We start from the raw sequence: 24,200 nt of genomic DNA, 5'->3' as shown, positions 1-24,200 counted from the left end.
CTGGCAAAACTCCACCTGCAAAGGGCCAGTACCAGGCTTGATCTCTCTGCCCCACGACACTTTCCAGTGGGGCTGGCTCCACAAACGCCAAAGCTTCTTAGCCACAGAATAAGCTTGGCTGTTCAGAAGAATTTTCCTTTGCAATCATGAGAAATAAACATCTCAAATGTCACTGCCCATCCCCAGCCAGGCCCAACTTCAGCCTCATTCCAGAGGCAGCTCAGCGTTGGCCTCCAAGCAGAAGAACGAAAGGAAGATTTTCCTCTGGACGCCACCACATAGCAGTTGGCACAGGCAGGGCTGCCTCCTTCCCTGGGACCTGGAAACATACTGGAAGCTCCAGGCCGCTGAGCCTTTGAGCTCAGCATCACCTGCCCTGGCTGGAAGCAGCTCTCCAGCAATCCAGGACAGGAACTTCTCTTTGCCCCACCTGGGATGCCATGGGGACTGGGCCAGGGAACTTCTGCATGCCAAACAGGTGCCCCACCCCGTGCTATGGCCCTTCCATCCCCACAACCGACTACAGGAGCAGCTATTCCACACACTCACTCTCACAGAAACCTCTCCTTTGTGAGCCCTTACAGGCGAGGCAAAGCTGGATTTTAGCCTTTGCATTGGGAGGGGGGGGCAGCATATGTATTCACATCCAGTGGTCCACCAGCCTTCTGGCAAAATTGGGCTGGCTCAGGAAACAGAAGCAAGAGGCCATTCCTATTTCTGGATTTCCCAAGACCTCCGCCATCCTTCCCTTTCCTCCAATCCTGGGGTTGACACTGGCTGATCCAACACCTGTTAAATTTAATTCAAGCCCCCCCCCCCCAACTGCATTTGCTCAGTGCACTGTGCTTCTATTAATGTATTATATTTTTGACTTTGAGCATCACCTTGATACTGTTGTGGACTGGGTCCCTGCCTTCATGGCAGCCCATCAAACGGCCTGGCCAGCCTCCAGATTCACCAGCCATCTAGGGCATCTCTCCCAAGCCACATTAAGCCACCTGTGGAGAGAGCAAACAATGGCCCTTGCCCTGAAGTGAGGAAGAAGGCTGTGCCAAGAGATGTTATCTCCCCTGAAGGAGAGGCGCTCTCTCTCCTTCTTGAAATGCAGCAGCAGGATCCAGAGTCTGGGACCCAGAGTATGCATTTCGTAGGCTGCAAGATTTCCATGCGTTTGGGTACAAATGCCCCTCCAGAGTCCCCACACCCACAGAAGCAAATATGCCCCTCCCCACACCCACCAAGCAGTGGGAAGCAGCAGCAGCCCCAGCGCTGGACTTCTGGCCAGTTTCTGACCGCCTGAAGACCCACCACCACCTGACCTCTGTCCAGGACTGCTGGGTGCACCTGTGGGAGGCAGGCTGCCTTTCCCTTTGGGCAGAGATGGCCCAACCTGACTGACAGCAACCCACTCTCACCTCAAGGGTGGTGGTGGGGTAATCCTAGCGCACAGCAGGGACACAGGGCTGCTTCAGAGGGTCAAGGGCGCTGACATGATTCCAGCAGCATTCTCAGCCCCCTATTGCAGAGGGATGCTGCTGACCACTGGTGGAGATGGCTTGGAGATTTGAACCCAGCTCCAGCTCTTCGCCCCTGAGGCCCACGGAGCCTGTCCTGCTTCCAAGGCAAGGTGTGGCTGAGGAAATGGAAGGGACTCTTCCCGCAGAACTTCCGCCTCTTCGGCAGGACAAAGGACCTCCAGCTGCTCCCTGGGCGTCGCAAGGCAGGGAGAGCACTTTCCCCTGGGATTGGCCCTTTCCACGGGCCCAGCAGCCGAATAGGGAGGCCGGCGGCGAAGAGGTTCCCCAAAGGGTCTTCTGACAAACACGATGACGGGACCCCCGAAGGGCTCGCTGCCTGACGCCCGCTGAGGACTAGCGCCTTGGGAAGCCCTCCCTCGCTGTCCGCCCGACTCGGCTCCCCCCGGCGGCCGGGGCGAGGGGCGAGGGGCTCCCTGGGCGGGACGAGGCGCCGGAGCCGCTCGCCCGCCCGCCCCTCTCTGCCGCGCTTCTCCTCAGAGAACTCGGTGGGCGGGGCTCCGTCCGCCTCTCACCTGTTCCGCCCCGCCCCCTAGGTAGCGGGCGACGGGCGACGCCGCGGATTGGCGGGCGGGCGGCGACGGGGCGTGTCTGCCCCGCCCTCCTCCTCCGCCGGCCAGGCCCGCGACGCCATCTTGCCTGGAAAGTTTGGAATTTCGGAGCGGCCCCCCCGGAGGGAGCGGGAGAGGGAAGAAGGCGGCGGCGGAGGAGGAGGGGGAGGCCCAGGCGGCGCGGAGTTGGCCGCGCGGGAGCGGAGCCGCCGCTGGAGGTGGGGCAGCCGGAGGGCAGAGGAGCCCCCTGGGCCGCCCGGCGGGGGAGAAGGGCCGGCGTGGAGGGCGAGGCAGAGGCGGGCCCCGCGGCTGTCCCGCGCCCCGCCATGCCCGTCCGCAAACAAGGTGAGGAGCCGGAGGGAAGGCGAGAGCGAGCGAGCGCGCGCGCGCCCGGCAGCCCCGTCCGCCTCCTCCGGGAAAGTTTTCCGCGGCGGCGCCCCGGGCCGGGGCAGAGGGACGGAGGCGGGAGGGAGGGAGGGAGGGAGCCCCGTCTGCTCCCCCGGCTCCGAGGCGGCCCCTTCGCGGGGCAGCAGCTGCAGGAGGAGCCACGTGGGCGGCGCCGCTCGGGAGCCTCTGAGCGCGTGCAGAGCGCGGTCCGCCCGGGCGGCGCTGCCGGGTCTCTCGCCTCCCGCGCGGGCGAGCGAGGCAGCAGCGAGGGGCGGGGCGGGGCAGGGGCGCGAGGAGGTGCCCCCTTTTGCATGGCAGCCACGGTGCCCCCTTTTGCAGACACGCAGCGAGCCCTGCGCCTTCTGGAGGACTACCGCGCCAAGCTGAGCCGGGCGGACGAGAGGCAGCTGCGGAGCTCCGTGGAGAGAGTCATCGGCATCTTCCAGAGCAGCCTCTTCCAGGCTCTCCTAGGCGAGTATTGGGGCAGCGGCGGGGGGAAGGCTCCTGCGCAGACATCACTCGGCGCTCATTGAAACGGAATTGCATTTGCTGTCTTGCTTCTTTTGCAGCACACTCAGTTTGGCAAGTTCCTGTGTCATAGACAAACTTGGCTACCTCTCTGCACCTCCTAACTCCAGATCCTTTAGGAGCAAGTTTAAAAGGCAGTTTCCACTTTCTATATCTCCAGTTGGAAAACTCCATCTTTCTCTACCATTTAGCCATCTCCTAATCCACAAAGGGCCTCTCCTCTTAATCCATGATTGATAAATTTACTCAGAGGTCTTTGAAGAAGTAGGCTATCTTGTCAAAGTACACAATGTCAGTCAGATCACCTCTGTCTGTCTGCCTGTTGATGCTCTTGGAGAGCATAGTTTGTGAGACAGACTTTTTCCTTGCAGAAGCCTGATGCTTCTGCTTCATAGAATAGAATCATAGAATTGTAGAGTTGGATGGGACCCCAGTGTCTTTTAGTCCAACCCCCTGCAATGCAGAAATCTTAGCTAAAGTATCCATGACAGTTGGCCACCGAACCTCGGCTTAAAAACCTCCAAGGAAGGAGAGTCCACAACCTCTTTCCATTGTCAAAGAGCACCCGCCCTGTGGAACGCCCTCCCATCAGATGTCAAGGAAATAAACAATTATCTGATTTAGTAGACATCTGAAGGCAGTCCTGTTTAGGGAAGTTTTAATGTTTGATATTCTGTTGGGAGCCGTCCAGAGTGGCTGGGGCACCCTAGTCAGATGGGTGGCATACAGATAATAATAAAATAATTATTAATATTAATGTTAACTGTCAGGAAGCTCTTCCTGATGTTTAGGTGGAATCTCCTGTCTTGTAACTTGAAACCATTAATTTGAGTCCTGCACTCCAGAGCAAGAGAAAATCAGCTTGTTCCCTCCTCCATATGACAGCCCTTGAGATATTTCCTCTCAGTCTCCTCTTTTCCAGGCTAAACATACCCAGCTCAAAACAAAATAAAAAAATTCCTTCCAGTAGCACTTTAGAGACCAACTAAGTTTGTTATTGGTATGAGCTTTCATGTGCATGCATACTTCTTCAGATACCTGCACACGTTCCAGCTTGTCAACATCTTTCTTAAATTGTGGTGCCAAGAACTGGACACTGGACTCCAGGTGGGGTCTGACCAAGGCAGAATAGAGTTGGACAATTACTTCTCTTGATCTGGACACTCAACTTCTGTTGATGCAGCCTAGAATAGCATTAACGTTTTTTGCTGTTGCATCACACTGTTGACTCATGTTAATACTGTGGTCTACAAAGACCCCTAGATCCTTTTCACATGCACAACTGTTAAGCCAGGTGTCCCCTATCTTATGTTTTTAGTCTTTCGTGTTATACTGGCTGCTTTCCATTCCTCAGGTGTGGAGGCTGATCACAGTTAATTTTTTCTGTTAGAAGCTTAGCAGTTTCACATTTCTGTTCGTTGGGAACTCTCGGGTAGATGCTAGAAAGCCTGGAAAGGCTTTCTCATTCTGAGAGTTTACTGTCCCCCCATCTTGTATAATTGGCTGTACAGTATATCCTGAAGTTGTGCTTTCTTTACAGGCTTTGTAAGTTCTGCCACTGACAGTTAGCATATCTCTTTTTGTGTGTGCCATATGACACTGGTGTTTTTGTTCACAAGATGCTCCCTTATTCTGATGGAGATCTGATTATAAATTGAAGGTGGAAGGCAGATCAAGTAGAAAGCAACAACTGCATACAGTATCTATTCTGAAAATCAAGTGATGAACCATATTTTTTCGATCTCCAGATATTCAAGAATTTTATGAAGTGACTTTACTTGACAATCCCAAAAGTGTTGATCGCTCAAAGCAGATTGAATTTGTACAGCCTGTGAATACATGGGACTTCTCCAGCCTTCCAAGCACAACAGTGACTTCTGAAACACTGCCAAGCAGCCTTAGCCCAGCCACAGAGGTATGCCTTTAAAAAGTTTGCTCTGGCTCTTGAGCCAATGGGATGGCCATTCTTAAATCTAGATCTCCTGTACAGAAATGTGGTCAGTTTGACAGTAAATCAAAGAGTGGTGGTTGCCAAGCTTGTATCCTTGTGTGGCAGGGAATCTGCATTGGGCTGGAAACACCAGAATTGGAAATGGGGCTCAGGTAGGGTGTGCCCACCTTCCCTCACTTCTTCCAGGTTGTACAGTCTTCCTGTTTCTCCATATAGAAGTCATTGAAGAGTGAACAGTTGTGTCTCAGTGACTAGAATTAGGGCCATGTACGTGAGGAACCCAGGCTTATGAAGCTTGCTACTTGGTGGGATTTGAGGAATGTTGCTGTCCTTCAGTTTAATCAACCTACAAAACACTCTTGTGGCGTAAAGAGATAAGAGTACTGTATATACTCAAGTATATGCCTACTTTTTCAGCACAAAAAATGTGCTGAAAAAGCCGCCTTCGGCTTATACTCGAGTGAGGCGGGCGGCAGCGGAGAAAGGCACAGGACTGGGGGTTCAGAGAAGCGCTGCGCTGCAACGCTGCGACTCTCCAAACCCCTGTCCTATGCCTGCTCGATGCGAGGCAGCGGGGAGGGAGAAGCGGCGAGGAAGGGATCCTTCCTCGCCGCTTCTCCCCCTACCCCGCCGCTGACAGCTGGGAAAGGCATAGGGTGGTATTTATTTTTATTTTTGAAATTTACCAGTAGCTGCTGCATTTCCCACCCTCGGCTTATACTTGAGTCAATAGGTTTTCCCAGTTTTTTGAGGTAAAATTAGGTGCCTCGGCTTATATTCGGGTCGGTTTATACTTGAGTATATACGATACGTAATATTTGTCTATTCCAGTGGAAATGTCCACAAGAGTACATTGTCATCTGTTGCCCCATTAGGTTATGGAGGGATGTGGAATGTTCTATGTGTTGCCAAAGGTGGAAGTGAGCAATCTGAAAAGAAGTTGTAAAACAAAGGCCCATATGTTTTTGGATTTTATTGTTTGTAGTGAAGGCTTATTGTGCCATCCGGTCTCTCTCAGCATGTCTCCATTATTCAGCCTGCCTCTGTTTCACATTGGAGTAGGATTGACTCTCGGATGATGCTTAAGAAAGGTTAACATCTTCAAGTTGAGATATTCACCTGATGCTATATGTGATAAAATTGATTAAACTGAGGGTCTCTCCAGCTTAGCATTCTGTTTTGCCCCTCAGAATGATCCAAGGAGGAGTCTACCCCTTCTGAGGTGTCTAGTTTCTTTGATTCTGTGTCCTCTTTGATGTCGGAAGTGACAGCCCCCATGATCTTTCAAGACCTTCTTAGAGAGGCAGCTGGTTCCTGCTGCACGTTCATTGCGCCTAGTCCTACCCCTTCCCTGCTTGGATGATCAAATGTGCTTTGCCTTTAGGATGTAGGATTCCTCCTGAACTAGCCCCTGGAGGCTTTCTTCTAGGGGTCAGCTTAAAAGCTGCTCTGCCACCTTTTTGATATTAACTTCCAGTTTGATTTTAACTTCAATTTCAAGTAGAACCATTCCCTTTTGTACATCCTGGTTTGCCCCCAAATGTTTCTCAGCACATAGGAATCCAGGATACCTCCTCCCTCTTCCACTGTATCATCTGTACGGTGGCACCTTGGTTCTCAAACTTAATCCGTTCCGGAAGTCCATTCCAAAACCAAAGCGTTCCGAAACCAAGGCCCGTTTTCCCATAGAAAGTAATGCAAAACGGATTAATCTGTTCTAGACTTTTAAAAACAACCCCTAAAACATCAATTTAACATGAATTTTGCTATTGAACTAGACCATTGATCCATAAAATGAAAGCAATAAACAATGTACTGCAGTCACACAATCAATCAGCTGAACTGGGTTCCACACAGTCACAAAAACAAAACAAAAAGAGCCACAAAAACAGACAGACCTCAGCGTAACACTCAAAACGGAAGCGTAACACTCAAAACTGAGCACGTTCGGCTTCCGATGGAAGTTCGCACCCTGGAACACTTACTTCTGAGTTTGCAGTGTTTGGGTTCCAAGTTGTTTGAGTACCAAGGCGTTTGAGCACCAAGCTACATGGATATCCCTTAGCTCTGCTTGTTCCGCTGGCCGTACATGCAAAATACCTTGGAGGTACCCTATTCCAACTTTCTACCTAGCAACCTAAATTTTGCTTCTAGGATCACACTGTGACTTATCCCTAATGTACTGTGGCTGCAGGCCTGGGTGCTGGCCTGTCATAAATCCAAAGGCATATGCTCAGCATGTGAGCGTGCTGTGCTTCATCCTCCAAGAGTTCCTTCTAAGGAATAATTCCCTTCCTTCCCTGAGACCCTCCATCTCTGTGACGGCAGAGGAGCTGTCATACTGGGAGTGGCATGTTGCTACCACGTCCTTGGGGGCCTCATCCACAAATCTGTCTACCCCTTCTCAGTTTCTCCAGGTGAAGAAACTTGTACCTGGAGGACCAAGAGCTCATTGCACTGCTCAGCTGTCATGCGTGCAACTCTCTGTCATGCAAGACACATAATGTGTTTTGTGTGTCTTTTTCACTGATATCAGCATTTGTCTTACACTCCCTTAATAGTCGTTTGGGGAAACACATCACAAAATGTGTTTTGTGCGGATTCTGAAAGAAGGATGCATTTCAGTTCACATATTGTTTCAGGAAGTTCAAATTAGAAATCCAAGGCGAACTTCTCACCCACCCCAGGTTATACACATATAGTCCTCTCCTTAGACAGATGTGGCAGGATTTTGGAACACAATCTGTTTCCAAAAAAGTGCTAGGAGCAGCAGGACCTTCTTTCAAATCCAGCCTTAGGCTACACGTTATTAAAACAAGCCACATCCTAGACCAGGCACCCCCAAACTGCGGCCCTACAGATGTTTTGGCCTACAGCTCCCATGATCCCTAGCTAATAGGACCAGTGGTCGGGGAAGATGGGAATTGTAGTCCAAAACATCTGGAGGGCCGAAGTTTGGGGATGCCTGTCCTAGACGCTGTCACCTGCCTTTGCAAGACATTTCCCTGTGCCCCACCCACCCGGCTATAAACCGCTGGCCAATTAGGCCAACCCCAAAATTCCCTGTATACAATGGTACCTTGGTTCCCAAACTTAATCCGTTCCAGAAGTCCATTCTAAAACCAAAGCATTCCAAAACCAAGGTGCGTTTTCCCATAGAAAGTAATGCAGAATGGATTAATCCATTCCAGACTTAAAAACAGCCCCTAAAACAGCAATTTAACATGAATTTTACTATCAAACAAGACCATTGATCCATTAAATGAAAACAATATCAATGTACTGTACTATAAAATAAATAAAACAGTATTGTAGATGATAAAAATTTAAATTAAATTTTTTTTGTTACCTGCACTAATCATAGTCATTGTTTGGATGGGGGTCTTTTATCCATTTCCAAAGTCACACAATCAATCAGTAGCTGAACTGGGTTCTAGTCACAAAAGAAGTCACCAAAACGAAATCACAAGTCAGAGTCCCATAAAACAAAGAGCAAGTCACAGTCACAAAAACGAAAAAGCCACACAAATAAAAAATAAAAATAGCAAAAACAAAAGCACCAAATATCGCTTCAGAACACTGCAATCGGAAATGGAAGGCGTCAGTTACAATGGGGGGGGGGGCGCAAATTAGCAGCACATCAGTACAATGGGAAGGCAGGAAGCTTTTAATTACGATGGGGGACACACAAATTAGCAGCGCAACAGTACAAACGGAAGCTCAGGAGCACGTTTGGCTTCCGAAGCAAAGCTTGCAAACCAGAACACTGACTTGTGGTGTTTGATTTCTAAGTTGCTGGGGAACTAAGCTACTTGAAAACCGAGGTCCCATTGTATACTCTTAATAAAGTTTCATAATTGGACCAGTGAGGTTTGTGTGTGCTTGCCAGTCTCAGGATTGAGGAATTCCCATGCACCTAGATGGATTTGAGTTCCACCTTGTTGGAAGACCAGAGTTAGTAAAGCCAGGAACTTGCCTTGTTCTCAGGGAGAAGCAGAGGTCTGGAGAGCTGGCTTGATGTTCTATAAATTGCAAGGGATTTGCTGGAGGTGCAAGGTGCGCTGGTCCAGGATCCCGGGATTTAATAATGGATCCTATATTCAAAGTGCCCCCCTTGTTTCTTGGGCTGATTGGTGACCTAGAAAGGGTAAGATTCAACAGGCAGAAGTTCGAGAAGGAAGGGGGAGGAGAGGCTCTCCTGAGTGTCCCTCCTCCTTCAAGTCTGTGTCTTGTTTCTTTAAGTTTGGTAACTTAACGCTTTGTCAGTGCTGCTAAGAGGGGCTCCCGCTCACACCTGTGGAGCAACTTTGTAGTCTTAGCGCAGATGCACACGTGGACTCCCTTCCTGCACAGTGAACTCTGGATCTCTCCATCGTTCAGGGTCATGGGGGTCTGGGTAGTGGTCTATGCAAGGGGAGGGAGGAGGAGAGCTCAGCCTGGCTGCCAGCCTCGGTGGGGATGGCCAGAGTAGCCCAGAGGGTCAGAGCCACTTGGGTTCTTCATCTGCCAACAAAGTTCCACTCACAGTAAGGTAAAGGGACCCCTGACCATTAGGTCCAGTCGTGACCGACTCGGGTTGCGGCGCTCATCTGGCGTTATTGGCCAAGGGAGCCGGCGTACAGCTTCCAGGTCATATGGCCAGCATGACAAAGCCACTTCTGGCGAACCGCAGCAGCACACGGAAACGCTGTTTACCTTCCCAGTAGACCCCTTTAAATGAATGGACCTAAATTAGCCATGACCATGAATCTCACTGGGTCTACTGGATAGAGCACACAGTTTATGTACATTGTGACTTTGTCTTGCACTGTGATCAGCAAAGCTTGCAGGAGTGCTGTTGGTCTGCTTGTAGCAGCTCCTGCTTTGTCTTTTTAGTGTTTACTTAAAAATAATAATAATTCCAGAAGCATTTGGACATAGGCAGAAGCTGTCTTAGGCAGAGTCTTGCTTAGTACTGACTTCTCAGCCCTGCTCCCTGAGCCCTTTGGATTGGAAAGAAATCGGGGTCTTCCATAGGCAAGCAGGTGCTGCCTTTGAGCCACACCCTGTGGAATCTAGTGCATTCAAGATTGGCAAGTGCTAAAAATAGTTAAATTCAAGCTTTGTTGTTTGTCTTCCTAAGCTCTGTTTTCACTTCCCACCCCTTCAAAAATTATACATGGAATATTCCATCTGTTATCTTACTGACTCCAGATGCTAAAATTGTTTCATTTACTGGAATGCTTCATTGGGGAGGGAGAGAGATATTTTTTAAATTCAGTGGTTTATTCAAAATATGTTTAATTAAATACGGCTTTGAATCTCATCCACTGAGCCATCTTTAGAACTGGGAGCACTGGAGCAAATTGCATGAAGAAGCAGGTTAATTGTCAACCTCAGGAATAATTTGGAGCACATTGGAAAAGCCTCCTTCTTCTACAGTTGTTTGTTTCCCATGTGTTTCTGCCTATTGGGTTCTTTCTTCCTTGGCTGCATCCTGCGACAGGTCTTGATGCTTTGACCCCCCCCCCCTTTCTTTCTTTTTCCATCTTCCCCCCTTATCCCCCCCCCAGTTTTCAGTAAACCACCACAGGCCAAATAATGGACTTAAAGTAAACTAACTGGCTGTGTGGAGCAATGGACTGCTTATGCATTGTAACCACCAAGGTAAGAGATGGAGTTTCAGCAGGGCTGGTGGCTGTGTTTGTGGGAAGCCGTGGGTTAACTTCCATGCTTTGTAACTTTTTGTAGGGAAAATTTCATTTCAAGCCTGTCATTCAGCCTCCTCTGGGATATCTTAGCTTGCTTAGCAGGACACAAAACGAATGCATGTAAATGGATGTATTTTCTCTTCCCCATAATACTTTATGGTATTGAATGCATACAAATGCTAGCATCTTCTTGCTGCTTTGCTTGAACTCTCAGAATTGAACTCATATGCTAGTTTTACATAACCTTTAATCTTCCCTTTTTAATGGTTATCTTAATCTGAGGGATTCCCTTTTTAAATGCCCTGTGACACAAAAGTTCCATGTTGTCCAGGAGCTGTGCTGATGCTGCCCAGTGCTTGACAATGGTCAGTCTGCCTCATCGCTTGCAAACGGCCAAGCGTCCTGACTTGGGGAAGTGGAATGGGGGGTCCCGCAAGAGGTGGGCTGAGAGAGGTCTGGTGTGGCGGATTTGAAACTGTTATGCTATGTTTTTGTTTCGCAACCAACCTATCGAAGGGTTAACCCAGACTCCTGGTTAACTGGCAGCAACATTCCATGGGAGGCGTGGCCTGCATGGGGTTTTAAATGGAAAGGGGAACAGTTATGTCAGTTGGCGGTTGAGGGTTTTCTGTGTGGGAGCTTGGGTGGTTGTGGAGAAGGTAGATTTTAGAGTAGATGAAGTAGTGGATAGGTATTCTGTTATTTGATTACCAAGAACGTTACCTGTGAAATTAAGTTTGTACCAATGTTACCAGAAAGCAACCATTAAGATTCAAGCCAATAAATATCCATCTTTAAAGTGTCACATTAGTAATCGTCTATTTCATTTTCCAGCTAAGGTACCCAGGAACCCAGGTGGTGGGGAACTCTTAAACTGTCAAAACTGCCTTTTAGAGGAGAAAGGTTAGTTTGTGGCTGAGAGTGCACCAAGAAAGGGGGGGGCTAAAGGAGGAGACAGGTTCTGAGCGATAATAAAGTTACCTCAGGAAGGAGGCTAGCTTTACAGTAAGGGAGGTTCTAGTGAAGGGAAACCCTTATCTGAGCGCACATAGGAACAGTCTTATTTATAGCCCCAAGTCTATATAGGTACCTGGTCACGTTTAGGCTGGAAGAGGACTCTCTTTTATTTTTGAAAACCCACAAGTGCTAGAGGGTTTAAAGAAAGGCTAGAGGGATAAGTGGGAGGTTTGATTTACCTCAGAAATCCCTGCTAGTGCTTTTAATAATTGAGAGGTCAGAGTTATAAGACTGAAAGTGAGAGGACTTTCGTCGCATCTGGCGTGAAGACCTTTTCTTCCTGTGAGACTCTTCAAAGCCCATCCCCACCCCGTAATTCTGCCTTCAGCAAGCACAGTCATTGGAATGAAACTAAAACTACTTCATCAAGTCTGCATGTGAGAATAGAATCTGACAACTTTTAATTGAGAGTATCTTGGCAGTTTACAGGTGATGGCTTTTTAGAGCAATAGATGTGAAAGCCTGTGATTTTTTCTTATGGTAGGAAAATGAAGGCATCCTTTCATGCCTCCTCTCTATTTGCGCAAATGTTGCCTTCAAAGGGATTTGCCTTGATGGCAGAAACAGATGAAGTCTCGTCTTTTGCCTGACAGCTTTATCTTAGAGTTCTGTTTTGAGCTCAGGGAATGTTTAAGTGAGCGCTGCATTTGTTGGATCCAGGGTTGATGTCATTAAGATAACTGGCATTGCACATTGTCCATTTAGAGTGTCAGTCCCTGAGTGGGAAAACTTCTCTGGACCTTCCAAGCTCTGGGCTTTAATAGTGAACCTTCCAAGAGGTTTTGACTTCATTCTGTATAACAGGGTGCTGATCTGGGGTTTAGAAACTTGTCTCAAGCAATGTGAGCTGCTGCCATGCAGAATGAAGCATCCAGGTCATGTATTATTTATTTTAAGAAATGTATAACCCATTGTTTAATAAAATTGCAACATTTCAAAAGAATCAAAATTAAAAACTTGTAAAAGAAAAGCATATAAAATATACTGAAGATAGATTATGCTGTTCCTTTTTTAATTTTCACACTTTTGAAGCAACAGAGCTTCACAGGTAATCATAATATGAACCATAAATTTAACATCTGGGGCACTAAAAATACCATCTGTTCTAAGAAGATTACAAATAAATGGTTTAATCACATCAGTTCAATCTCTGTATTACTACAAGTAATCAGTTGTTCAAATATGCTACAAAAGGATTCTGTATGTTTTAAAGTTACATTTCTTTAACTTACTTTGTCTCACATGTGTGTGTTTTGGTTTTCAGCATATTGCACTTTGTTCTTTGAACATGAATCTTCCATTTAGATATTTTTAATATTGGTGAGGAGCCGATTTTTTTTAGCTGTCAGTGATACCTCGTTTTTATAATACCAATATAATTACGTAGAAGGAATCTAATGTTCAGATTGCCTTCCCTTCTTAATATTCCTATGTTTTAATTTATCACATTCTGTTATAAACACCTGAAGCAAATGAAAAGCTTAGTAATAGGGCAGCCTTGCATTCTTGTAGCTCTTCCTGATGTCTTAGCGACAGCGAGCCTGAGACATAGAGAAAACCCACTGGGAAGGAACTTGCCTATTGATTACAATGAGCCTAATGTTACAGTTGGGGATCACTCTCATCATTAGTATTATAACTGCTCCTTATTACCTGTCCTTCACCGTAAGGTTGCAGGGCAGGTTATAACATTAAAACACAGTATTTAAAACAGTTTTAAACAACTTACAATCATAGTAATAAGGTGGGTAATAGACATTTCATGTGTCAAAAGCTTCAAAAAGAGGTGTGTCTTCAGCATTCTTCAGAAGCTAAATAATGAAGGTGTCGGGCATACCTTTTATTGTGAGTTGTGGCAGTTTCTTTGCCATATAAAATAAACTTGCATTTTTGCCATGATGACTGTAGCTGGTATAAAGACTGGTAGTCTCTCTTTCAAATCTTCCTGATCAAGAAACACTCAGCACCCCACCTTGGCATCCCCCCCCACTTTCAACGCCTCTACTTCTGAAGTATAACATCTTATACCTTTGCTAAGATTTACACATCTTGAAGCTAAAGTTTATAACTAGATACTGGCCACCATTTTTTAATATAAATAATATGTCTAACAACTCAAAAACAGAAGGGAGGCAGTTTCTTGGGGACTGTAGGATACCAACCACATAATAAACTAACACTTAAGTTAAACTCCCAAGTTCCATCTGTTAGCCCTTTGGGGAAAGAGGATGTGCTTTGCAGGTACAGTCCCAGGTTTGATTCAGTGGAAACCAATTCTTCTTTTATATGTATCCTGTCTTTTTACATGGTTTTACACGGCTACACATTTGTACAATTGCAATGCTTACATGTGCGCAGTATCTTTGCAATGGAAGGAGGTTGGAGAAACCCAGAGCAAGTCAAGCACCACACTGTCTGTGGCCTCCTGAGGCCCTACCGGGTCCCGTGGCCACCATCCACCACTGGCTTAAAGGCCTAGCCCACCAATTCAGAGGTTTTAGGGCACAAATCTGTGAGGAAGGGTCTGCATTCTTCCACTATGGCAGTTTTGTTCTGTTTACTTTGCAATGTAAGTTTTGTGCTTTTTATTCATTTATAAGACACCTTATCAAAGGACAGAGTGTATTTACCATGTAAATAAGCTGAAAAGTGCCTACCTTTGGTTGAGATGTTTCTGTTTCCTGCATTGCAGAAAGGTGGACTGGATGTGACCCTGGGGGTTCCTCCCATCTCTGCCATTCGCTGATTCTATGGTTCTGGAGTGTTTTCAGGAATAGAGAAGACATGCTGCCCTCTGCTGTTGGCGAAAGGCATGTCTTGTTCTGACAGAACCACTGTGAGGAAAACGAAAGGGTTGGATGTGTTGCATCCATTTTGAGCAATGGGAAGGAAGGAATTGTGGGCCCTTTGCAGGTGGCTGATTCTCTGTGGAAAGGCGGAAGAGGAGCTGTGAGCATCCTCATTGTGTCTAGAGGAGATTATTGCAGCAATGCAACTTTCTCTCGCGTGCTCAGAAATATCAGGGCAGGAAAGCATCTAGATATAATAAATAAGGACAAAAACTTTCAGAGCTGTATAAACATCCTCTATGGATGTCAAACTTTTGCATTCCTAATGTTGAAAACTTTGTAGCCCTTTGTCGTGACTTTGTAACCTTTTTCACTGAAGTCTCATCTTGAGTCTCTCATACCTACAGAGACCTACAGTGTAATGCTGGCCCCAGAATTGCTTCCATCATCTTTTGTAAGCCTATTCCAGCTTTATTGATTTCAAATCAATATCAGCCACTCTTCAGCTGTAGCTCTCAGCTGTTTACAAAGTGTGGTATTAAAAACACAGCAAATAGCTAATTACAGGAGATGGAACAATCAGAATTAAAACCAAATAGAATGAAAAGGCCTGGATTTCAGCTGATGCTGAGAAGAAAATGAAAACGATGCCACTGAACCTCTTTTAAGAAGGGAATTCAAAAAATGGGGCACTCCCACCCAAGCCTCTCTTGCTGCAGCTGCAGCCGGCTGCTTCTCTCCCCTTGGAGCAGCGGCACCTCAGAGGCTGATTCTGCCACAGGGAGCAGCAGCCTTGAACCATCCGGCACAAGCCCCCAGTTCCTTATAACCAGATGTCACAGAATCAGACGTCTACTTCAGGGCTTTAGCATATTGTCACTCTTGATTATGATACACTTTCCATGAATTAAACGGGCCTCTCTTCCTGTGAGACAAATTCTACTTGTACAGTATATGCATTTTCTGTTTCTAAAGCTGGCTTTAGAGATGTATTGTGGACCATGGCTTTCTGTGAGCCATATATGTTTCTAGTGTTCTATCAGTCTGGTAGAGTTCCATGTATTGGCTGCATTGATTTCAATTAGAAAAGATGGCAAAATCATCTATGCACTGGTATTCTGCTGGTTTGAATGATTGTGAGCAAGTCCTTTGGACAAGCGGATCTTTGCAAGGCAGCCATTGCCTTGCTTTGCTGAAGTGGGAGTCCATGTCTGTGCATCGTATTGTTAGGCAAGACAACCTCTTAATGTGTCTCAAATGCATTCTCTGGGTGTGCCTGGCAGGGTGGGTCCTGAGGCATCATCCAAGAAAACGGGCTCAGAGCTTGTGATTCCCTACCCCCAGCACTGTATGGCCCCAAGGACTGCATCCTGCTCCTTTTATGCTGCTTGCTCAGGCTGGCTAAATCTTGGAGAGCCGGTCTGACTGTAATGTTATTTTAGAAAGGCCTTCGTAGAATAGGTATGGATGAACTCAACTAGAAACACATCAGGCATTTGAAAAACAAATCTGCAGTGTTCCTATTTTGAGGGCAATTAGTCTAAATCATTTGATCCGCCTGCAGTGTTTGTGAAAATGATATGCACATTAAGTGCCAGTGGTTGTGTACTGGATGTGGCCTTCCAGTCCATCACTTGGCTTCCAAGGTGTTCCTGGAGCTGAAGATGTTCCCTGTCGGAGAGAGAAGGAATCACACACAGTTCAGGTGTAAACCTGTGGTCCTTCTGCCCCCTCTTCTGTGTGTGTACCTGGCTAGGAGGGCTGGCTGGTCCTGGAATTGAAACAGCCAAGCTTGGACCAAGTAAGTGCTGCTAGTGCATTTTGGGCTAAAAAGCCTTCCCCCTCCTGGGGGGGAGGAGCGCAAAAGAACATAACTAGCCCCTCAAAGCCGGCCCAAACTATTCTGAGAAGTTAGCAGTGTCGTGGGATTGAACTGCTGAGCCTGCCACCTGTTTTTACCCTATCTACAGCCACACTGTCCTTGGGAGGGTTGCATCTGTTTTCTAGACTTGGTGATAGGAGGGGCAGTGGGGGGGGCACCACATTGCCTTGCACTGGCTGCTTCCCTTTGTTTTTGTTCCAAAGCAGTGCAAGCAGGGACCCTGCAGCAAAAGTGCCAGGTGCTGATAGACGACCCCCCCCCCCTTAGGCGGCAGCATAATGGTCAGATGAACGGTCAGCTCTGCCAGTTCCAGGTCTAAGTGCAAGAGCTTATTGTTTGAGGTGACAGATGAAACAATAACTCCTCTCTCCTGCAATTTCTTTAATGCAGCAATGAATATTGCTATTGGATTGCCCTTTTATTTCAAATCCTTATCTAGTCTCAGCAATAAATCCTGCTGCCCCAAAGCCATTGTCCAGCCCTGAGAAACTGGCTGTAAGGCTTGCTGATCAGAAGGTTGGCGGTTCAGATCCCCTCAATGGGGTGAGCTCCCGTTGCTTGGTTCCTGCTCCTGCCAACCTAGCAGTTTGAAAGCACGTCAAAGTGCAAGTAGATAAATAGGTACCGCTCCGGCGGGAAGGTAAACGGCGTTTCCATGCGCTGCTCTGGTTCACCAGAAGCGGCTTAGTCATGCTGGCCACATGACCCGGAAGCTATACGCCGGCTCCCTCAGCCAATAGAGCGAGCTGAGCGCCGCAACCCCAGAGTCGGTCACAACAGGACCTAATGCTCAGGGGTCCCTTTACCTTTACAGTGCTAATAACTCTTATTGCAGTCTGTGGGTTGGAAATGAATGCACAGTGGTGAGAAGGGAAGCCCCCTTCAGAAGATGGGAATGTCTGAGTGATTCATGGCTGCCCACATTGATGTCAGTTTTTCATTCCTGGTGCTGATTCACTGTGAAGCATTCCACAGGCACGGGCTGCAATAATTAACATTGGTCTTTCCAACCCACTAACACTGCTGCCCCTCGGTTGCCCTGTCATTGCGATGAAACCTCTGCTGATACCCAATGTCTTCCATTCACCGATGGAAATGGGCTCCAAGAGAGACAGCTTCAGGATGCCCCATATATTGGTGGGTTTTTCCAGGTGCCAGCCCTCCATGCCTTCCAGGTAGACAAAGCTAACAGATAGGACCGGGAAATGTGCAGTGAGTGGCTGAATTTTTTTGAAGTTGGCTGCATTTACTTGGATTTCCAAGTTCCTGCTACAGTCTGAAATGGGCTTGCTAGAGCTTTTCTTTCTCTCTCTCTCTGGTGCGTGCTTGTGTGTGCCCCCTGTGATGGGTCGGTTGCTGCAGCGTTTTGCCCCTCCCCCTCAGCATCTGGCATCAACAGAGCAGTGGCTGCGGCCAGATGAGCTGCTTTTATCCTTATGGAGGACATAGCGGAGCTGACTTTGCCTGCAGCAGGTGGAACTGCCTCCTCCCCTTCTCTCCCTCCCTTCCCGCTCCCCTCCCTGGAGATTTTTGGCCAAGAGGATTCCAAAAGGGAGCCCTTGCAGAGTTCTCGTCATGCTGATGCCTTTTCTCTAACTGAAGAGGGAGCCAGCCTCTTGGGAAGGGACACATGGACCTCTTCGGCTGGATCCCACAGGCGGTGGGGACTTCAGTGCTGTTTTTCTGTCTCAGCTTTCGGTTGAGAGGATCATGGACTCACACGTCCAAGGCAGGCAGCAAGCCCTTCTTTCCAAAAGTATTCTTCTTGAATCTCGGTTGCTGAATGATGGAGGTGTCCTGGGTCTGAAAAGATGTCTCCTAGCACAAAAAACGTGGATTGCTTTTCTCCAGTGCTGTGCCACTGCAAAGTAGCATGCAGCAACAACACTGTCTCTTTAATGTTTGGATGCAAGGTGGGTCCGAACGGCGTTTCTGCCGAACCTCCGGCACATCTAAATAAATGAGCAGCGTCTCCTTGTTAATGGGATCTGTAGCAATAGAATTGTGCCATGGGATGGGATTAAGTCATATGCTTTTGGTGACGTGCTGGGGGCAGGCAGGGAGCAGCAGCAGCGATCTCTGCTCGGTCCGAGGGATCTTGCACATGCACCCTCTGCAGGAGAACAATTAAAAGGCAGAGTAGAAAAACCTCCAGGGAATGCTGAAGCACTGCCCTGGCAAAGCACGGCATGTTTTTGTAGTTACCGTTTTTACTTTGTAATATTCATACCCTGTTCTTTTGTTTATTGAGCTCCTGGGGTGACTTATAGTAATAAAAAGGTATCTACAGCAGGAAGTAGCTCTATTAATTGCCATCTTAAATGTTCTGCTCCTGCTTTATTCTGTGGCTATCAAGGGTTCTGTCTGTCGGAATGGAAGCCTCCTGAGGTCCCTGGGGGGACACCTGAGGTCGTGGGGGGGGCTGAGTTGACAAACTGGGATGGAGCAAGAAGGGGGCATAGTGACCTTTAATGCAAAGCATCCATTTGGATTGACTTGATGGCTTTTCTTTCTTCCTTCCTTTTTAAAAAAGTGAAATGCATGTTATCACCCAGTATTTGGGGGTTTCCTCACAACAATGTGGGTTGAGATTCCCCAGGCTGCAATTGGTTTCCATCCCATGTTGCAGATACTTTAGAGAGAGAACAGCTGAAGCAGCACGAGCTGCATTTTGCCTCTGAGAAGATCTTCAGGCAGGTTCAGTTGACCCAGCCAGGGGGTTTGAGGACTGACTTGTGACTGAAACGTTGCGCGGAAAGTGCAGTGATGGGAAGGCAGCTTTGGGAGGGAAATGGGGGAGAGGGTTGCATGAAGGCAATAAAGAGTTTTCAGTGTTGGCAGCTGCCTCACAGCTGCCAACACTGGGGAAAAGCAAAAATGTTCAGCTCCATTCTTTTTTTAAAAAGTCTTCCTGTTGGGTGCATGTTTCATGTGAAATCTCAGCAGTTTGTGTATTAGCTCTTCCAACTTCCAGTGTGGCCTGCAAGTACCCAGTGCTAGGCGGACCCTTTAATTTAGTGGCTGAATAGACAGTCCCTTCACAGAGAAGTGTTGTGTAGCTTTTGTTATATGCTGAAGATGCACCGCTTTCCCCTGGCTTTTGACACCTGAGACATATTTGGAGGACCACCCTATGTTTTTGACCATGATTTGTTGTAACAGATTTTAATGTTGTACTTTAAAATAGTTGTAACCTGCCCAGAGACCTTGTGGAAATTTACGGTAAACAAATAAATAGTGTGTCTGAGTGTCTGGATGGCAGCTAAGACTTTCCCTACCGCACAGGCTGTGTTTTGCATGCCGGTTGTGAGCAGAGGAGGTTTAATGTGCCCGGGGAAAACTTGCCCTGAAGAGATTATACAGTAGATGCTGCCTGCAACTGCAGATTCATGTTTCCTTCTCTTCCCCACCAGTGACGGAACAATAACTTGGAGGGGTTGAGGTTTCAGGATGTTTCCCCTTCCTCCGTATTGACCTGGGGTGGGGTGGGGTGGGGTGGGGTGGGGCGCATCTCCACATTCCATTGTGGTTTCCACAAGGCTGCCAAGGTTTGTCTCTACAGATGCCCCCAAACACTCTGTGTGTGTGTCTTTTTCCAAAGTACCATTTTAAACTTCTTGGTCCCAGAGGCCAGTGAAGCCTCAGAGTCCCAGTGGTGCTTGCAGGTGTGTTTGTACGTCCCCCCCCCAGTTGTTTATTGCTGTTACTCCTGAAGCCGATCCAGCCCATAGAAAATGATTAAAATGCTCTGTTAACGGTGCCAAGCCCAAACCCCAAATGGAGAAGCTTACTTAGAAGTGCTTATTTCTGGTATGCTTTTTGCACAAGCGGGCTAAGAAATAACATGCCTAGAACATGTGAGCAGTATTGTAGCCTGAGCTGTACCAACACCAGCCCATTTGCAGTATCCTCTGTCTTGGCAGAAAGCAAGAACTAGATCTTTGGCTTCTGTTACTGGCCTAATGAAACAGTGACTGACCCATGGCTCCTAGCTCCAGCTGCTGTTCCTGAGTGCCAACGGTTGTGTGCCTTTCATAGTTCTTGCGCAGAACTTCAGATATTTATTACATCAAGGAGGAGAAAGGTCTCTTCTTCCTCCTCCTCTTCTTTAAAGAATCCCTTGGTGTTTCTTCCCTGTAACAGCTGATTTCCTCCTCCTGGCCATCCATCTTTGGTTCTCAGAATGATTCCTACAAAGAGGAGGGAGGGCTGCAAACTGCCATTTGCCCACTGCACTGAAACGGGTGGAGGAATGCTGGAGTTGGCAGCACTCTGTCTGCAGAGGGAGAACTGGGAGCCGCAGGGCAGAGAGAGCACTTGAATTCCCAGCCCCTGGCTCTGAACAAAAGGGAGAGCATGGCCTTTTTGCTTGAGTGCTCAGGCAGTCTCCAACCTGAAACAAACAGTAGGGATAAGTAGGGATAAGCTTTGAAGTTTTTCTGCATCCAAGCAGTATATAATTTTTAATGAAAATTTATGGAATAAATAAATAAATAAGTAAGTAAATATCCACTGGCACCCCATTCAGCCAGTGGCCCCCAGGGTAAGGTGGGGTAGGTTGGCCTCTAAACACACACGCAAGCACACCGCCCCTCCTCAGAGATTCGATGGAAGGCCCGGGCCTGCTGGCTATGCCTAGATGGCCTTGGCGACTGGTCCACCGGGATGCCTTTTCCCAGCATCATTTGGTGCCTCCGCTGCAGTCCTTTTGGTTCCAGGATGGCCTCATGCCAGGTGTCCCCCCCCCACGTGAGTCACATCCTGACTCACTTTTCTCAGTGCTTGTGCTGGGTCAAGCATGGCATCCCGGCTGTTGACTATTGGGGTTGTGAGCCTCTTGGCTTGGCTCTTCCCAGGGACTCTGTTGGCTCCTGGCTCATTTCTGGGCACAGTTCTAAATGGTGGCTTTAGAAATGGTCTCAGGTGGGTTTTCCAAAGGACTTCCTCTTGGTCTGTGAGCCTGCCCAGCAGCTGCTGTAGCCACCAGAGGCCCGTCTTCAGGGACCTTCGCTTGTGGGCGGCCTTTTTCTGGAGAAAACTTCTTTTTCTCTGTGTACCTTCCTTTGTTTCCCCCACCCCCGGCAGGGGAGTTCTCCTGGCATCTTGTTCACTAGCCTTTGGGTACTAGGTAAAATCTGCCATGTTTCTCTTGGCTTTTGGTTGTTAACGTGCTATTGGTTTGTTTGTGTCCAAGCTCTTTAGGTTATAGAACTGGTTTTCTAATGGCTAAAATGTTAAATGGATTTATTTCTTTATTTTGCTATTTTTTTTTGTTTTGTATTTTGCTTGAATGTATACTTTTTATTTGACTTTATTCATTGATGTTTTATTTTGGATTTTTAAAAATGTTTTAATGTAGGTTGTAAGCCACTATGAGATTTCTTTCTTAAAAGCATAAAGTGGTATAGAAATGAAATGAATAATAATAATAATTTATGGCATTTTCTGGGATGAGTATGTGTGTCATTTTGACTTAAGGTGTCTTGAATTCTGGTCTGCAGAAAGATGGAATTTAAATGTTACAAATAAGTAAAAGCGGGTGGTTCTACGTGGGGGTGGGGAGTCTGGCAGGGACTTGGCTGCACAAGGGGAGGGACGCAACCTTGATGTGCAACGTGGGGAGCCTGTGCTGGGACCGTTGCAGAGAAGCCAGAGCTCTCTTGTTGCCGCCTTCTTCTCCTCTTAAGTTGGGGAAGCAAGTTGTGTTGTTGAGGTTTGCCTTGTAAAATTGGTCTCCTTTTGAACCTTTTCCCTCCCCCCAGAAATTCCGGTCTCAAGATGACGACGACACTCCTTCGCCAGAGCACAGCTCCCCCCGGGAAGCTCCCAGTGAGGCAACAGCTCCAGAGCTTGTGCATGTTTCTGAGAAGAGCCTCTCTCAAGTTGAGAGCATCCATGGATTCGTGTCCCACTCTCACATTTCGCCAGTCAAGGTAGGAGGCGGGCACATATTTCAGAGCCTCTTTGGGTGTGACGTGTCAGGTGTCCAGTGAAAATTTGCATGCCTTCTTCTTGCTGTAAAGATTTCATGTTCATTCCAAGTCCTGCTCTTATGTCTTTCTAATTGGTGGGTTCTAATCATAACATGAAGTTCTGACGTGTTATTAATTCATTTCCTACTGCATCTCTGAAGCAATGTAACCGGTTCTTCCTGTTTGAGGAATCTAAGGTTTCACTCTCACACAAATTTGTTGTTTTAATGTCTGTGTAGGATTTTGTCTGCAAATTCTTAGTCCATTTCTAGGTTATGGCATGAAAACCAGAGTATTCCTCTGTTGTAAGATTTTTTTTATTCAGTTGAGTTTAGGGTTGAGAACAGGGTTTCCCAACAATGTGCGAAATTAGCCAGGTGAAGATGCCTGGGCACCAGGATTGCACCTGACATTTCCACTCTCTGGAGGTACAGGCGTGGGGATCAGTGGATCTGGACTGTTTTCACACACTAATACCCCATCCTGTAGAAATCTATCTGTTATCTTTTATCTGCACAATCAGAATGAAGGCAAAATGCTTTTTCTGTGCAGCCTGAGCAGGAGCAGTGAATGACTTACATCTTATTGTTGTCACTTGCCTTCACTTATCCCACCCCACAGTTGTGAAGAATATTTTTATGTGCTGAATGGCCTTTGCCATCATTAAGAAAAAGAGGTAGGAATCGGCCAGTATATATGTCGACTGTCCCTGGATCAAGTGACTTTTCTTCTTTAAGTTCTCAGAGTTCTTAACCTAGCTCAAGGTTGTCATGACCTGACTGCACTGGCTGCCAATTAGTTTCTGGGTCCTGTTAAAAGTGCTGGTGTTGACCTATAAAGCCTTAAATGGCTCAGGACCTTCAGAACCGTCTCTCCCCATGCCAACTGACCTGGGCTCTGCGCTTGTCACCTGAGGCCCTTCTCTATGTTCCTCCTCCTTGAGAGGTTTGGAGGGTGACAACACCAGAAAGGGCCTTTTCTGTGGTGACTCCCCAGTTGTGGAACACACTCATCAGAGAAGCTCGCCTGGCACTGTCCTTAGATGGTCTTCATGTGCCAGGCAAAAAGATTCTCTTTACCCAAGCCTCTGGCCATTAAATAATCTATGGTCTGTTAAAGCTGTAAAATGTGTTCTTAATGTTGCACATCACCCTGGAATCTTTTGATAAAGGGCAGTAAATAAATCAAATTAACAACTACCGGTACCATAACAATTAATAATGTGCATGCCTCCATGTCAGTACCCTAGTTTCTCTGATGTGACCCTAAAAGAGGGGTGCTCAGAGCAACACACACAAGAACTGGACCGCTGGCAAATTTTGAGCCTGCACTGACCAGGCATTGACCTTTTGCATCATGGTGCCAGCAGTGAGAGTGGCGTGGGTTTCTGAGATTCAGGAGTTCCCTGCTCAGCACTAGCAAGGTTGCCTTGGGTGGCGAGTTCTGGGCAGTGGGTTCAAGAGGGCTGTGGACGAGCTGCCAGTGGGGCTGGAGGACAGCTGTGAGAAGGGCGGGACCCTGAAGCGGTTCTTTCAGTACTAAGGAGCAGCATCTGGTGGGCTGTTTTTGAAAAGCGGAATGGCTCATGGGGTGGGATGGAAGACAGTGGTTTGGTTTGTGCACGATGAACCAGACAAGAAGAGACCTTGTTTAAACAACAGAAAGGTGTAGCAAGTGAATGGTTGTTGTTGTTTAGTCATTTAGTTGTGTCCGACTCTTTGTGACCCCATGGACCAGAGCACGCCAGTGAATGGTAGATGGTGTAAAAGCAGTTCAGGAGAGGGGAGGCTGCCGTGGGAGGTTGTGGTGCAGCTGGCACAGTCCAGATGGTGTGCTGGGAGGCTGGGCATGAACTCCGAAGAAGAGGAAGAAGAAGGAGAAGAAGAAGAGGAGAAGTT

The 24,200-nt window shown here is 47.5% G+C and overlaps 1 protein-coding gene across 10 annotated transcripts in view; it reads left to right on the top strand.

The window, feature by feature from the left end:
• Positions 1-2,151: 2,151 nt before the first annotated feature.
• Positions 2,152-24,200, top strand: part of DLG1 (discs large MAGUK scaffold protein 1) — an 89,700-nt gene continuing 67,651 nt past the window's right edge. For 6 of the 10 annotated variants that reach the window (XM_035134103.2, XM_035134102.2, XM_035134101.2 and 3 more), the window contains exons 1-4: positions 2,153-2,431; positions 2,813-2,944; positions 4,750-4,916; positions 22,093-22,263. In XM_035134103.2, coding sequence (XP_034989994.1) covers positions 2,413-2,431; positions 2,813-2,944; positions 4,750-4,916; positions 22,093-22,263 — 489 coding nt within the window. In that variant the 5' untranslated portion in view covers positions 2,153-2,412. Of the gene's footprint in view, positions 2,432-2,812; positions 2,945-4,749; positions 4,917-22,092; positions 22,264-24,200 lie in introns of all 10 variants that reach the window. The other 4 variants (XM_060274235.1, XM_060274233.1, XM_035134092.2 and 1 more) reach the window with 1 other exon arrangement.

This window comes from Zootoca vivipara, chromosome 5 (genome assembly GCF_963506605.1).
Source record: "Zootoca vivipara chromosome 5, rZooViv1.1, whole genome shotgun sequence".
NCBI classification, from domain to species: Eukaryota; Metazoa; Chordata; class Lepidosauria; order Squamata; family Lacertidae; genus Zootoca; species Zootoca vivipara.
The sequence above is the reverse complement of the archived record's forward strand: the minus strand, read 5'-3'. Positions and strand labels throughout refer to the sequence as shown.